The 16,311-nt window shown below is 41.6% G+C and overlaps 1 protein-coding gene across 1 annotated transcript in view; it reads right to left on the bottom strand.

Annotated features, from left to right (window-relative positions):
• The window catches only part of ATP10A (ATPase phospholipid transporting 10A (putative)), a 161,502-nt gene that overhangs the window by 80,549 nt on the left and 64,642 nt on the right, over window positions 1–16,311 (bottom strand). Inside the window, exon 2 of the mRNA XM_034431366.3 lies at window positions 1,185–1,389. Coding sequence (XP_034287257.1) covers window positions 1,185–1,389 — 205 coding nt within the window. The remainder of the gene's footprint in view (window positions 1–1,184; window positions 1,390–16,311) is intronic.

Here is a 16,311-nt window from a genome sequence, read left to right as displayed (position 1 = left end):
GGGCCTTCTGGGCCCGCCAGAAGTAGGGAAACAGGCACTTGCCTCCGGAGGGCCTGGGGTGGGGTGGGGAAGGCCCGTCTCCCCAAGCTCCAGAGGCTCTCTAGGAGCCTGGGGAGGAAGAAAACGGCCTTTCCCACCCCCCCGGAGGTCCTCCGGAAGCTAGAAATGACCCATTTGCCAACTTACGGTGGAACCGGAAGGCCTGTTTTTTGCTCTACCCAGGCTCCTAGAGAGGCTCTGGAGCCTGGGGAGAGCAAAAAAACAGGCCTACCAGGCCCCTGTGCCATTACATGCCAAAAGCGGGGGGAGTGCGGCGGGGTCACGCACGCATGTGCATAGAATTATGGGCACACACACGTGCAACCCTCCAGTGTGACCCCCACTTTTGGTACGCAATGGCAAAAAGTATGGCCATCACTGCCCTATAACAAATATATGTTAAATGTATATACAGACCTTCATTCTCTTTATGCAAGATAAGTGTAAGGCACTCCATGAAATATCCAAGGTCCAAACTATATGGGTCTTTATGTATTAAGCTCAGTGATTAGAGTACAGTACTGCAGACTACTTCTGCTGACTGCCAGCTGTCTGCAATTTGGCAGTTCAAATTTCACCAGGCTCAAGGTTGACTCAGCCTTCCATCCTTCCAAGGTGGATAAAATGAGGACCCAGATGGTTGGGGGCAATATGCTGACTCTGTACACCGCTTAGAGAGGGCTGTAAAGCACTGTAAAGCTATATACTGTATAATTCTAAGTACTATTGCTATTGAGACAGGCCCACCAATGGCTCATTTACAATACCACCCAGAATCCCATTGGTTAAATGGGAGACCATGTAAAGTTGATAGACAAAGAAAATAGATATAATGTGTTGACAGCACCCTGTTTCTTCATTAAACTCCCCATGCCTTCTGCATCAGCAGTAACTTCTAAATTGAATTCAAAGGAGTCTTTTTTGTGTATTAGTCATGCCATTTTGTGCACTGGTCATTGCAATTGGTGCTTTAAACTTTATGATATGTTCCACACAGCAGCTATCAAAACCTTCATGAAAATCAAAATCTGGAGCATTCATTTTTTTTAATTGTTCAGAATGAACAGAAGTTCTTTCTTACAATAAGATTAATGAACAGCTTACCTACCTTAAACTTAAAAAGTACAGTAAACACGCTAACTTACCAGTTCCAAAAATCCTCTCACAACTTGTCTCTGTTTCAGGTTGGTTTCTCCATCCAGATTAGCAGTTTCAATATGACACAAGCCATCAGGATCACTTGAAGAAAGCAGCAGTATATCTGCAGGTATGATTTCATTGCAGCGAAGCTGGATGAAGTCTCCAACTTTTACTTCTTTCCAGTATCTTGTGGTGTATTTCCTTTCGTTCCTGTAAGAAATGTTTAGGATAAAAATATGATATCACTTCTGAGAATATCCGTTTAAAGAAATACAATAGCAGGATAAGTTAATATATGTATTTCATGATGTTTGCAGCAATTAATCTCCTGACACCTATTGGTTCACAAAAAACTTGCATTCAAAGAATAAAGTTTTTAAAAGAAACTATTCACCAACAACAATTTTTGTGAGAAACAGCTATCATTATCCCAGGATCAAAACTTAACAATTACTATGAAGATGACCTTCAAAGGATCAGAGGCACAAAATATACAGGTTACATCTATGAGAAGGAAACTTAAGATATGTGCTGTCCAATAGTAGGCAAAAAGTCCTTCTTCCAGTATTGCGCTACCAACAGCCTTGCTGCTGATATTAAGTTCAAAATCAATTTAGTCTCTAATACTGTACAATCCATCGTTATACCCAGTAAAAACAATTGAGGAGTAAATTTCAACCTTTTTTTCAGAATGTTCTGCATCACCCACCAAATTTTTATCCAAAATGCCTTGATTTTCTTGCAGGTCCACCATATATGATAATAGGTTGCATCATCACATTCACATTTCCAACATTTAGCTTGCAAATTCGGGCACATACTTCATAATTTTTTAGGATCTAAGTGCCATCTATAAAACATTTTATAAAAGTTCTCTCTCAAATTTTGTGCTTGTGTAAATTTAACATTTCTGACCCAAATCTTTTCCCATGTTTCCATCATCACTGGTTCCTGAAAGTTTTGTGCCCATTTTATCATACAATCCTTAACCAATTCCGTTTCTGAATCTATTTCCAATAAAGCATTATACAACCTTTTAATATGCATCTGACTTTGATCTCTAAACTGTTTCACCAAATTTTCTTCATTTTGTATAACACCAATTTTTTGATCCTCCCTCCATCTAGCTTGAAGCTGACCATACTGAAACCATGTATAGATTATCCCTTCTTCTTTTAGTACATCTAAAGATTTCAGTTGCAAATTCCCCTTTCCAAAAGAAGAAGCTCTTTATAAGTAATCACCTCTGTTTTTTGCTCTATACTTATATTTTCTATTGCATGTCTAGGATTTGCCCATATGGGTGCTTGATTATTCATGGCTTCTTTCATAAACTCTTTAAAATCATTGAGAGCAGCCTCCTGACTCTGTGAATCAGCCGGAAGTTGTGCTTTCTGTGTCACCACTGACACAACTGGGGAACCTCCCCCTCCTTTAACAACTCCTGGCTTAACTTGTTTAGAAGCCATCTTTTTTTTTCCTTTTTAAAAAGATCTTTTTTTTTCAAAGCCACAAAGTCCCTTAAACAACTTTAAAGTGCTTGTAATTTATAGTCTCTAATTTATCAGGCAAAATAGTCTTTTCTCCACAAGTTCTCACTTCCCAGCAGCTTTAAAAGTTCTCAATAAGCACTTCTGACTTTCACTTTCAAAACCATAACAAAGACGCCATCTTCAGCCTCCAGCTCAAAGAAATTCAGTTTGAAACAAAGTAACTCCGGAGTTAAGCTCTGCTGCTTTAAGGCTTGTTCTCCTGTTTCCGCTCTGCCTGCGCTTGTAATCAATCAAACTCACTTTTGACAGCAGGATGGTCGCGGCGTCTGGCTCTGTTTAAACAGAGTTGCCTCGGATCCGGAGCTTCTTGGTGGGCTGGCCGGGGAGCTCTCACCCTTCAAGCCTCTGGAATTATTCCAGAGGACTTTTGGGGAGCTCTACTCGCACCCACCGGCTCTCCTCTCCTTCTTCTCCCGATGGAGAGGTTTTTCAGCCGCCAGACAGCCAATTAGCGCTGTCAAAGTGGCTTTTACGATATCACGGGGCTGGTGGTCTAAAAAGACCATCCACGATGCCTGCGGTGCAAGGGGCTACTCCAGCCTTTTGGAATAGCCTACCACTTGAGATCCTTTGAGCCTTATGAAAGACTCTTGCCCCAACCATTGGAGTAGCATGGGAGTGAACTTGGAGACTGTTTGGTTCAATGCCTGTGAGGAAGGTACTTTTCTTTCTATCTTTGTTTTTATGGAATATTGTGAGCAGTCTAGAGTCATTATATGAGGTAGGAATCCTGTTAATAAATAAATACATACATAAATAAAAGGTTATATAGTCCAGGAGGGAAAAAGAAATAGAAAGTGAAATATAGGATTAAGGAAGAATGGCAGTAAAGGGGAGGGAAAATCCAGGTTCTTGTGGATTAGAATCTACTTCATCACCTGCATGAATATTATCCCACATTATCAAATATGGCAGGTGATGTACAAATGGTTGTTAATAATGAAAGAAAATACAGAATTGTAATGACAATTACATTAACCTAAATGGTCTTCTGTCAGGACAATCTGAAGCAAGTCACAGTTATCAGTCCGTGGGGAGGCCGATGGCGACGGCGACGATGGTGGCGGCGGCAGCCGCGGCGGCGGCGGCGGTGATGGCAGCTGATGTCGGGGCGGCTCCCAGCGGCTTGCGGACCTGAACTACAGCATAGGATTCTTCAGCAGCAGCCTTAGACTTAGCTCTGGGAGATTGGAGAGTGTTGGACCCTTGGGGGAAGGGTTACCTCCATGGGGACCCAGAGACACCCCCCCCAGGACAAGCTGGATGGGGGGGGAACGAAATTGGGCAGCATTATCCATCAGATAATGGTTGAGGGATTTGCAGGGGTCGGAAAAGAACTACAAACCTATGCGGCTTGAATTTCCCCTCCCTCTTCCATCCTTTGGACCGAGTTTAGGCCTATGGGCCTTACTACGGTTACAACTACCCATCTACTTTGGCCTGCTGAATTATTCCGAATTTTCCCCCTTTTACATCTAGCCTGTCTGAACTCCCTGCCATGTAAAATCTCTTCGACGTGAATTTACGAACTTAAACCTCCTTCTGAGCAGGATACTTGGTCTCCCGGATGCTACTAATCCCAGGAGGGATACTGGTTCTATGGACGTAAGGCCAGTGGGAGGCGGACTATGGCTATCCCCACGCCCGGATTTCCATCAGAGTTTCCATAGGTGGCCTAGGTGAGAGCATGGCTGCCCTGGAAACCTCCGGGGTCGAAGGATATGCACCTCCTTGGCCATTGTCGTGAGAGGACAATGGGCTTGATGGCCTAACCATGGACTAGAATTTTTCCCTATGCCTGTAACATCAGCAGTACTCCCTTCCCTTGGACTTTGTCTCCCCTGATGATTATATGTATTCGGTGTCGGAACTCCTTGCCCTGCGAGATTCTCCCCTCTCGCAGGTTTGGCCCTCCACATTATCGAGGGCCTATCTCGATGACGGACTTTGGAGTCCAGAGAGATGGCATGGAGCAAGGAAGAATTTGTGGGGTTTTTTAGGGAAATTTTTTAAGATTTTAAGGGGTTCTGGGAGGGGGGTTTGTAATGATCTTTCTAGAGAAATTGGGAAGAAGACTCTGGGGGATGGGGGGGGAAATCCACCAGGGTCAGAGCCGAGCCCGGCACAGGGTAACGATTTGGGAGGTGTTGGTCGAGGGACTGGGAAAGGGATGGGGGACGATACCTATGAGGTCTGTACCATCTGCACGGTAGATGGGAGGGGCAGATATGGCGGGAGCAGGAGACCATATCATGTGTTGGGGGCTCGCACTCGCTGTTTGAGAGCAATTGCGTGCCCCGGTCCCCATGGCTCCTCTCGGAGACTAGGTGGCTTAGACACTCAGGATCTGGGCCTTCGGCTGATGTTATGCAATGCCAGGTCCGTGGTTAATAAGGCCCCCCTCATTCACGATCTTATACAAGAGGGAGGAGCGGACCTGGCGGGTATTACGGAGACCTGGTTGGGCCCGGAGAGTGGCGTCCCTCTGGTTGAAATGTGCCCACCAGGCTTCAGAGCATTCCATCAGCCGAGGGCCCAGGGGAGGGGCGGGGGGGGGGTGGCGGTTATTATTAACGAGGATCTGGATCCGAGGGAGACCACTGTGCCTCAGATAGCCGGATGTGAGTCCCTCCTTGTGAGGTGGGGCCGTGGGGTTCAGATGGGCTTGTTGCTTACGTACCTGGCTCCCTGCCGCGTGGCAACAGCCCTACCTGAGCTACTCGACGTGATAGCCACGGTGGCAGTAGATACACCCAGGCTTTTAGTCATGGGTGATTTCAACTTGCCATCCGTCGGTGAAACGTCTGAGGTGGCTCGGGAGTTCATGGCTTCCATGACGGCCATGGACCTGACCCAGTTAGTTCATGGCCCTACTCACAGGGGAGGTCACACTCTGGATTTGATTTTTGTCTCTGGCCAGTGGTTGAGTGGTCTTGTTATAGGGGATATAGACATGGAACCCTTGTCATGGACTGACCACTCACTCCTTCGCCTAGATCTTCGAACCGCGACCCCTCGCCGCAGGGAGGCGGACCCAACTAGATGGATCCGCCCCAGGCGCCTGATGGATCCTGATAGGTTCCAGACGGAGCTTGGGCCATTTCCTGAGGATCTAGCACATGACTCGGCCGAGGACCTGGTAGCCGCCTGGGATCGGGCGGCTGGTGGGGCCTTGGACCGAGTTGTGCCTTTGCGGCCTCTGACCCGATGCCGATCCCGGGCGGCTCCTTGGTTTACTGAGGAGCTGAGGGAAATGAAGCGCCGGAAAAGACGCCTGGAGAGCGGTTGGAGGGCCAGTCTCGCTGAATCTGATCGAACACTGGTAAGGTCGCATATTAAGGCCTACCTAGTGGCGATAAAGACGGCAAAGTCTAACTACTTTTCCGCCTCTATTGCGTCATCAGGGAATCGTCCGGCCGCCCTGTTTAGGGTGACCCGCGTCCTGCTCCATCTGGGAGTGCGGGAGGATCCCTTAGAAGGCAGGGCGGAGGATTTCGGACAATACCTGTATGACAAAATCGCTCAGATCCGGGGGGATTAGGACTTTGACTGGGTAGATCAGGGCAGGGTGACGAGGAACAGTCTTGAGAATGTTATCTGGGAGGAGTTTGATGCTGTGACTCCCGATGATGTGGACAGGATTTTGGGGAGACTTAGTGCGGCCACATGTTTACTGGACCCATGTCCCTCCTGGTTGGTACTGGCTTCCCGGGAGGTTACACGAGGCTGGCTCCAGGGCGTCATTAATGCTTCGTTGAGTGAGGGTCACTTCCCCGCTGCCCTGAAAGAGGCGGTGGTGAGGCCTCTCCTCAAGAAGCCGTCCCTGGACCCAGCAATATTGGCTAACTATCATCCTGTCTCCAACCTTCGCTTCATTGCGAAGGTTGTTGAGAGTGTGGTCGCGCAACAGTTTCCACAATTCCTGGAGGAAACATCCTATCTAGATCCGTTTCAGTCGGGTTTCAGGTCTGGGCACAGCACGGAAACGGCATTGGTCGCGTTGGCGGATGATCTCTGGAGGGCTCGGGACAGGGGTTATTCCTCTGTTCTGGTCCTATTAGATCTCTCAGCGGCTTTTGATACCATCGACCATGGTATCATGCTGCACCGGCTGGAAGAGTTGGGGGTGGGAGGCACTGTGTTGCGGTGGTTCTCCTCCTTTCTCTCCGACCGGTCGCAGTTTGTGTTGGCAGGGGGGCAGAGGTCGACCTCGAGGCCTCTCATTTGTGGAGTGCCACAGGGATCGGTCCTCTCGCCCCTTCTGTTCAACATTTATGTGAAGCCGCTGGGCGAGATCATCCGTGGCTTTGGGGTGAGATACCACCAGTACGCTGATGACACCCAGCTGTACATTTCCACCCCAGGCCACCCCAACGATGCCCTTGAAGTGATGTCCCAGTGCCTGGAGGCTGTGCGGATCTGGATGGGGAGGAACAGGCTCAGGCTCAACCCTTCCAAGACTGAGTGGCTGTGGCTCCCGGCATCCCGATATAGTCAGTTGACTCCATCACTGACTGTTGGGGGCGAGTCTTTGGCCCCCACTGAAAGGGCTCGCAATCTGGGAGTCCTCCTGGATAGGCAGCTGTCTTTGGAGGAACATCTGACGGCTGTTACCAGGGGGACCTTTTATCAGGTTCGCCTGATTCGCCAGTTGCGGCCCTTTCTTGATCGGGATTCCTTGTGCACAGTCACTCACGCCCTCGTCACCTCTCGCCTTGACTACTGCAACGCTCTCTACATGGGGCTCCCCTTGAAGAGCACCCGGAGGCTCCAGCTGGTCCAGAATGCAGCAGCGCGGGTAGTGATGGGAGCAACATGGCGCTCCCATGTAACACCGCTCCTGCGCGAGCTGCACTGGCTCCCGGTGGTCTTCCGGGTGCGCTTCAAGGTGTTGGTTATCACCTTTAAAGCGCTCCATGGCATAGGGCCTAGCTATCTCCGAGACCACCTGCTGCTACCGACGACCTCCCATCGACCCGTGCGCTCCCACAGAGAGGGCCTCCTCAGGGTGCCATCAGCCAAACAATGTAGGCTGGTGGCCCCCAGGGGGAGGGCCTTCTCTGTGGGGGCTCCCACCCTCTGGAATCAGTTGCCCCCGGAGATAAGAAGAATCCAGGACCTCAATGCCTTTCGTCGTTCCCTGAAAACCCATCTTTTTCAACAAGCCGGGTTGGCCTAAGAAGAAATTTTTAAAATTTTTAAATTCTTTTAATTAGTCTGTGATTCTTAACTTTCGGGCCAAAATTTATATATATTTTTAAATGTTTTAATATTTGTATTCTATGTTTTTTATCTTGGCTGTACACCGCCCTGAGTCCTCAGGGAGAAGGGCGGTATATAAATTGGAAATTAAATTAAATTAAATTAAATCAAACTGGAAGAAAGAAATGGAGACACAGGCACAGAACCTGTGTTTGTGTAACACTGAATTATAACTTGTTTTAGCTTTTCAAGTTCTGAAAACCCAGTCATTTTGTGAACTTAATTTTGTATTAGCTGAAAAAAAATATATAGATGTGTGATTCGGTACTATTTAGTTATTGATGATAAAATAGGAAGCACAACCACTAAATCTCAAGTAGAGTTGTTTTTGTTTTGCCTTACTCAACAAAGCAGGAAACACTTTTTAAAATTCTAATAGCTTTAATTACAGTGCTTGTTTGTTGAAATGGTAACTGTAAACAAGTATATGGCAACTGTAAACAAAGCAGTTGATTATTATATTGACAGTAAATAAAGAAATTACTTATTTTATTTGTATATCAAATTTAGAAACCACCCATCTCCCTCACAGAGCAACTCTGGTATTGAAAACAAATAAAGACAGCCACTATGGTGTAGTAGTTAAGATGCTGTCCTAAAAATGAGAAGACTGTAAATTCTAGTCTCACCTTAGATGTGAAATCTGGCTGGGTGACTTTGGGCCTGTCACTCTCAGCCCAATCCACCTCATACGGTTATTCTTGTGGAAAAAATTAGGAGGAGGAAGAAATATTATGTATGTTCACCGTCTTGGGATAAAAATCAATCAATCAAACAAACAAACAAACAAATATTTGTGCCAATCCAGAATGATGATTTTTTTTACTGTGAGGTAAATTTACATGTCTCACAAAATGGGCAGTGTATATCAGTTCCTAGGCCAATCATTTAATCTGTTATCCAAGACCACCTGTTTAATCAACTGATGTTTCCCTCACTTTTTTTGATGAGTGGTTCAAGGCTGTTCAGAGTTGCCTTAAACTGCGAGATGGGTGGCAAATAAATATGATAGATAGATAGATAGATAGATAGATAGATAGATAGATAGACAGATGATAGACAGACAGACAGTCCCACTCTGAAAGATTCCAAAGTCTTTTTTTATTCCTTTTGCATTCATATAGTATCTGGGTTGAAAAAAAAATTAAAGAAGTATTGCTGATATATTTTTGGGTTTGGACAAGCTCTGTGTTTCTTATTTCTAAGTTAAAACATTCCTTTATTAAATAAATTAAATCATATCTGAACTGTGAAATACATGATGAAAAACATGTAGATATAAAGTGAAGTGTTGCAGTGACTGAAATACTAAAGATTATAAAGCAGGATGAATATTAATCTCTGTGGGAAAATTTCACTGAAGTTTGGTTATGCAATTTCATTTTAACCTCAACCATCATATTTTATTAAAATACAGCTAAAATTCAAGAAGTCACTTCTGTCTCAGAAAAGAAATTTCTAATGTTAGTATTAGTTCTTGGACAGTAAGAGGAGGCAGAAGAGTCCCAGGATATATTTAACTGTTCATATTTTTGTGGAAGTATATAGTTTATTTATGAATCAGTTATGAAGCATGACAAAATAAGTTCCAGCAAGTGCTTCTAGTCTTTTTCCCAATGACAAATAGAAGTCACACATTTTAGATTTAGGAATATTTTGCTGTTCTTAATGAAAAGAACAGAACAGAAAAGAGAAAAGGGAAGAGAAAAAGAAAGAAAGAAAGGAAGGAAGGAAGGAAGGAAGAAAGAAAGAAAGAAAGAAAGAAAGAAAGAAAGAAAGAAAGAGAAAGAAAGAAAGAGAAAGAAAGAAAGAGGATGGTATATGACACTGAGAATAGGATTCAATTTGTTTGGAATTATAGCATTCAATCTATCATTATCATCATCATCTGATGATGATGATTTTAGTCCTTACAACTGCGAAATAGATTTGCTATATTTAAGACACTGTAGCTGAAACTCAAAAACAGGAAAAGTAGCTAGATAAGATTTCAATCTATCATAGTTATTTACAAACGCTGTATGATAGCAGAATTGTGCAAAAACAGGGAAAACAGGAAAATGTTATTAAGAAATACCTTATGCAGAATTGATTCATGTAGGGAGAATTAGTTTAAAAATTCAATAACGTATTTGTAATATTTGAAGAATAACTCATATCACTCAGCTTTAACTTACTGTCTATATGTTTCACATATAATATTTTCACTGCTTATATTTTGAATCTCTCTCTCTCTCTCACTATACAATGAATAAATGGAACCTTATAACAAAGATACAACTTTCTTGTATTAGAACATTTTCTGTTGTTTCTGCTTCAGTATTTGAATATGGCTGTCAATTGTTATCACAACAATCTCCCAAACTTTTTTCATCTTTAGTGTTTCAGAACAACCACCACACCTCAGCAAGATTGTCAGTATCAGATCATTATCACATGTAAATTATGGTAAATACAATTACTGCCAATAGTTTGACCTTTAGGCTGACCCAACACAGATAGGATCAGAGAAATTTAGACCAAAGCTTTAACATTTGTGCCACACATTTTGTTTAAAAAAAGAGAAGCTAGGACTTGTGATCAACTTTCTTATGAAAGGAACAGACCCAGGAGAACAGAATTTTCCTGAGAGTCCTAGCATAAAATAGTTGCATTCCTACTTTCTTCAACAACTTTGAATTAATATCATTCCTTGTAAGGGCAATGTGGAAATAGTTCTGAATATGAAATAGAGATGATTGAGCTAAAAATATATTGTCAAAAATGCCCTTGGGCATAAATCACAAAGCTAGAGTCACCGTGGGCATTCTGCTAAAAATGCAGACAAAGTTCTATTATAGAAAAATGATATTCTTAGGACTTTTATGTTCCCTTCAAATTTGCTAAGTAATTCGTTTCTTCTATAGAACCTTTGCACATTTTGTACTTTAAGAGTGTTAATGCACTATCAAATATCATTTAGTTTACAGAGCCTTGGATGCCTAGGACATATTTTTCTCTTGGTTGAAATAGGAAATACCTTTTAGTTTTAAGATTGCAAAAATATGTTTGTTAGTCTAGTTTTTGTTACTGGCGAAGATCACATTTTTTTTCCAGAAGTTAGGACTTGGCAGAACAAATAAAAGTTATGATTATGTTCTTATTCTCCATAACCAGGCAAGAACTTTTACATAATGGGAATTTACCCTAATGTTAACTAATAAAACTATAAAATGTTTTATATACTAATATCCACTTTCCTGAATTTTGAAATCCAGTCCATAACTCAAAACATGTTTAGAAAATTGTACCAAAAAGAAATAACATAAAAAATGCATGCATACAAATGAACTTAAAAATGGAAATGAGATGGAACAAAATTATGGTTAAGAAAAATAAGAAAATGCAAATGTATTCTAGAAAGAGAAAAAGTTAATTAAAAACAATTTCCACAGGAAACTCTTAAAGCATTCTGTCACACACATTATTTTGCAATATGGATAAATAAATCTGTATATATAATATGCTTTCAGCAGCTACATCAAGACCTGCCTTGAATGTTTAGTTGTTTTCAATATTGCAAACATTGGGGACGCTCTATATAAAACGTGATCCATGACAAAGGGGTGGGCTAAATGAGCAGTGTGAAAGCACAGTCAAATAGTCATTTTTATACTTGTGCCCAGTGTTGGGATGAAAGTCTAAAAGGGCAGGGTTGCATGGTGACATTTCTACACATCTTTCGCCTTTCCTTTTGCCGTGAATATCTACAGATGCTTACCTATCTACTCTGTGTTAACTTTCTATATTCCTATGCTAGCTGTCCTGCTCAGTCAGCTTTTACAACAGGAAGGTGTTTACACAAAATGAAAATGGTACAGATTTTAAATGCCAAAAAGACATTAAGAGTTGTTAACTTAATCTTGTGTAGCTTCTTCTCTGGTAATGTTGTACTACTAACTAGAGCATACAAAACATTTGCTAGACCAATTCTTGAATATAGCTCATCTGTCTGGAACCCGCACTGCATATCGGACATAAATACAATCGAGAGAGTCCAGAGATATTTTACGAGAAGAGTCCTCCATTCCTTTAACCACAATAAAATACCTTATGCCACCAGACTCCAAAGTTCTAAGTTAGACAACTTAGAACTACGTCGACTTCAGTCTGACCTAAGCATAGTACATAAAATTATCTGCCAAAATGTCCTTCCTGTCAACGACTACTTCAGCTTCAGCTACAACAATACATGAGCAAATAATAGATACAAACTCAAGGTAAACAGCTTCAAACTCGATTGCAGAAAATATGACTTCAGTAACAGAGTGGTCAATGCCTGGAATGCACTACCTGACTCTGTAGTTTCTTCCCCAAACCCCAAAATAAGTGCATAAGTGCACCAGCGTGCCTACCGTCCCTGTCCTAATATTCCTTTTTACTTACTCTTTTCATGTATTCAAATTACGTTTATACTTTTACCTGTTATCTTATATATACTTGACAAATAAACTTATGAAGATGTCAAAGCACTGTATTTTAAAAGCAATTTAAAAAAAAACAAATTGTTGCTTCCTATTCATATTCTTGTGGTGCTAAACATAAGGTTATACTAGAAGTGTGGAGATTCAACCAGATGTACACATTACAGAGTTTCTCCCTCATAAACAACAAAGGAATATTGGTCTGGTCCAGATTTATCCATTTTTTGGGATGTAAAGCTAAATTGCAGAGAGTCTAGTATGGAAGGAAATGTTCCCAAAATTAATTAGAGAAAGAGTGAGAACAAAATCATTAACCACTGTTTAATTGGTTAGAACCAGTCAATGTATAGACATAGTACCAATTCAACACACATACACATACAGAGCAATTGTATATTCTACAACAGAGTGCTACATTCTTCATAATTAAAAACAAGTGCTTTGTCTGAAAGCTTTCCTGGCAATTAAATCTTTGCTTCTTTTCAGGAAACCATTCTAACACTGAATTATTTATTAGTGTCCCTGATATTACTTACTACTGCTACAGTTGAAGAACAACTAATTCATGGTTGCTATATGCAATTTTCTGTTGACAAAGAAAGGCCTTTACATTCCAATTAAATGTGTTTGCAAATGTTTATATTATTATGATTATGTGCCATTAGGTTTGTGTTGATTCTTAGCTACTGTACAGAGAGAACTTTTCCAGGATGATCTCTCCCAACAGTGCACAAATTGCTACTGTAAATAAGTCCATCCACTTCACTCCTGGTTGTCATCTTTTTTCCCTACTGTCTTTCTTCAACATTATCCTAGTGGACAATCACTTAAATATGAGCCAGCCAGCAGTGTGCTGCAGCTGCAAAAAAAAGGTCAATGCAGTTTTAGGTTGCATTAACAGAAGGATCACGTGAATTCTAGTACTGCTTTATAATGCCTTAGTAAGGCTACACTTGGAATATTGCATCCAGTTTTGCTCGCCATGATATAAATAAGATATTGAGACTCTAGAAAGAGTACAGAGAAGAGCAACAAATATGATTAGGGGACTGGAGGCTAAAACACATGAAGTTGCAGGAATTGGGTATGTCTAGTTTAATGAAAAGAAGGACTAGCATGAAAACAGTGTTTCAATATCCACAAAGGTGTCACAAAGATGTGGGAGTCCACCTATTCTCCAAACCACCTGAAGGCAGGGCAAGAAGCAATGGATGGAAACTAATTAAGGAGAGAAGCAACCTAGAACTAAGGAGAAATTTCCTGACAGTTAGAACAATTAATCAGTGGAACAATTTGTCTCCAGACGTTGTGGGTCTCCAAACACTGGACGTTTTTTAAGAAGAGATTGGATAACCATTTGTCTGAAATGGTATATGGTTTGCTGTCTGAGCAGGGGACTGGACTAGAAGACCTACAAGGTCCCTTCCAACATTGTCATTTTGTTATATCATCCTTAAGGGTTCTGTGTCAGCATAATATGTCCAAAATATGAAAATGTCAGTTTGGTCATTTGTGCCTCAAGTGAGAATTCTGGATTGATTTGTTGTAGGATCTTAGAATGGATTGGCAGAAACTGATATGTTGTTTTCTTGCTTAATTTATGTTTGTTTGGCTATGTAATCCAACAATGTTCCCACTTCCTACTGCCTACTTTGGCATTCCAGTCCTCAACTACAAGCAGCACAACTGTCTATATGTCATATTGAGCTTGTTGATAAAATATGTCAATTTTCTCTTCATCTGAATAGGTGGTTGAAGAATAAATGTGAAAAACTACCATATTAAAAGAATATCAGAGATCCACTTGATATTATTCCGTCATTGACAACATTTTACCAACTACTGTTCTTATAATGCCCTTCCTAACTATAAAAGTGACACTGGCCCTTCTTTGTTTTCATGTCTTAAATAGTATGATATTTTGACTGAAAATGACCAATTTCAATCCACTTCAAGTTGCTGATGCCCAAGAAGTCAATGTGGAGTTAATTTATTTCATCTTTCACTGTTTATAACTTCTTCATGTTAATGCTTTTTACATTCCATGCTCCTGTTCTAATGCTGTCTCTATAGCTTCAGATTTTCTTCTCCTACATGGCAGCATCAGCAACTAGATGTCATGAAAGTATTAATCAGTTGTGTCATAAACACGATTAGTATTCAGAAAGTTCTTCTTCCTTAGTAGCATGCACACTAACCAACCTCAAGGGCTGTCATCTGGCACTATACTGTCAACCATTTTGTATTTCCTATTCATGTGATCGTCTTGTAAAGTGCACCAATCGTTTATATTATCTTCTCCCCTGCTATACGAAGTTAACCCTTTGCAATTATTGTTAAAATGATTATCTGCTTCCAGCATCTTCCTATATTGCTGCTGCTGAATATACAAGCCAGATTGATTTAGTTGAGCAGCCGGGATGACCTTCACACTTTGGGTGACCCTGCTGGGAACGGAATGGGACAACTTGCCACAGACAACTCACCACAGACAACTTGCCATTGGATAACTCGCCACAGGACAATTCAATAATGCAATTTAATTATTTAAAATATTTAAAAAATGCTTAATTTTTTTGTCATTCACATTTCATTTTGCCCCTCCTTTGGCATCTTTTCTTTAATGATTCTGTTCCACAACTTCTTCCATATTAATGTAACTCTTGTTACGTGTCAAGTTGGCTATGGTGAGATGTCTCGCAGTGAGTTGGCCACTGTGAGTTGACTGGGGCAAGTTGACTGTGTGGCAAGTTGACTGTGGCAAGTTGGCCACAGCGAATTGTCCTAGATCTGCTGGGAATACATACCTTAAACCAGGGGTGTCAAACTGGTGGCCCACAGGCTGGATGCATCATGTGCAGACCACACCCACCCAGTTCCGTGAAGGGGAAAAACATCATGATATGTTACATGATGGCAACGTGCCTTAGACATACCCCAACAGTGTTCTTCACTTCTCCCTACCAAGAAAACCACCACCATCACAATAAAGCTGTACATTAAGTCTTGGGAGTGGATAGAATAAAAATCCTATATATTTTATATTACTGGTTGATATTCCCCTTAAATGACATAAAAAAATGTTTGGCACTATTCAAAATAAAAACGGAAATGAGCTGCTTAACCCACCCATGCACTGCCTGTTTGAGAGGTTTTGAAACAAAATAGCTTTTATTTCAAAAGAGGCCAAATGCTTTGTTCTTCTTCCTAAAGGAAGTAAATAGTGATAATGGCCTTCAAAATAAAGAACAGTAGCCCAATAATCAAGTTCCAAGAAAGACAATGGGGAGGGGTGTAATTGTGAAAAACAATAAGGGCATTACTTGAAAGACTTTAAATCTTGGATTTAAATCAGATCCCTTTAAATAATATCGGAAAGAGTCAGAAACAAGGACACCATCAAGTGTACAATCCAAAGCACACTTAATTGAAATTCTGTTTCCTGTAATAAATGGGACTTTCTTTCAAGAAAAGGTCATTAGAATGTAAGTATTAACTCAGGGAAATTAACTCAAAATTATTAGAAATTAATTTGAAGGTAACTAAAAAAATAATTATTAATCAAACAGTGAAAAATCCTACAGTTTGTACTAGGGTAGCTCACATAAAGCTCAGATCCCTATTAGTTAGCTTTATTCAAATCATAACACTCACGTTTACTCATTTTTTTAAAATTTGAAGATAAGTTTTAGGATCTATACATTCAGTCCAGTGGTGGGTTGCTACTGGTTCGAACCGGATTGGACGAACCGGTAGCGGAGGGGGGAGGCTCCGCCCACCTGCCTCGACGCTTCTGCGCATGTGCAGAACTACTGCGCATGTGCACGAGCAAACCAGTAGCAACGGGATTTGGA

The sequence above is a fragment of the Pantherophis guttatus genome, chromosome 5, assembly GCF_059756535.1.
Source record: "Pantherophis guttatus breed Tessera chromosome 5, ASM5975653v1, whole genome shotgun sequence".
Classification (NCBI taxonomy): domain Eukaryota; kingdom Metazoa; phylum Chordata; class Lepidosauria; order Squamata; family Colubridae; genus Pantherophis; species Pantherophis guttatus.
This window is presented reverse-complemented; position numbering and strand designations above follow the sequence as displayed.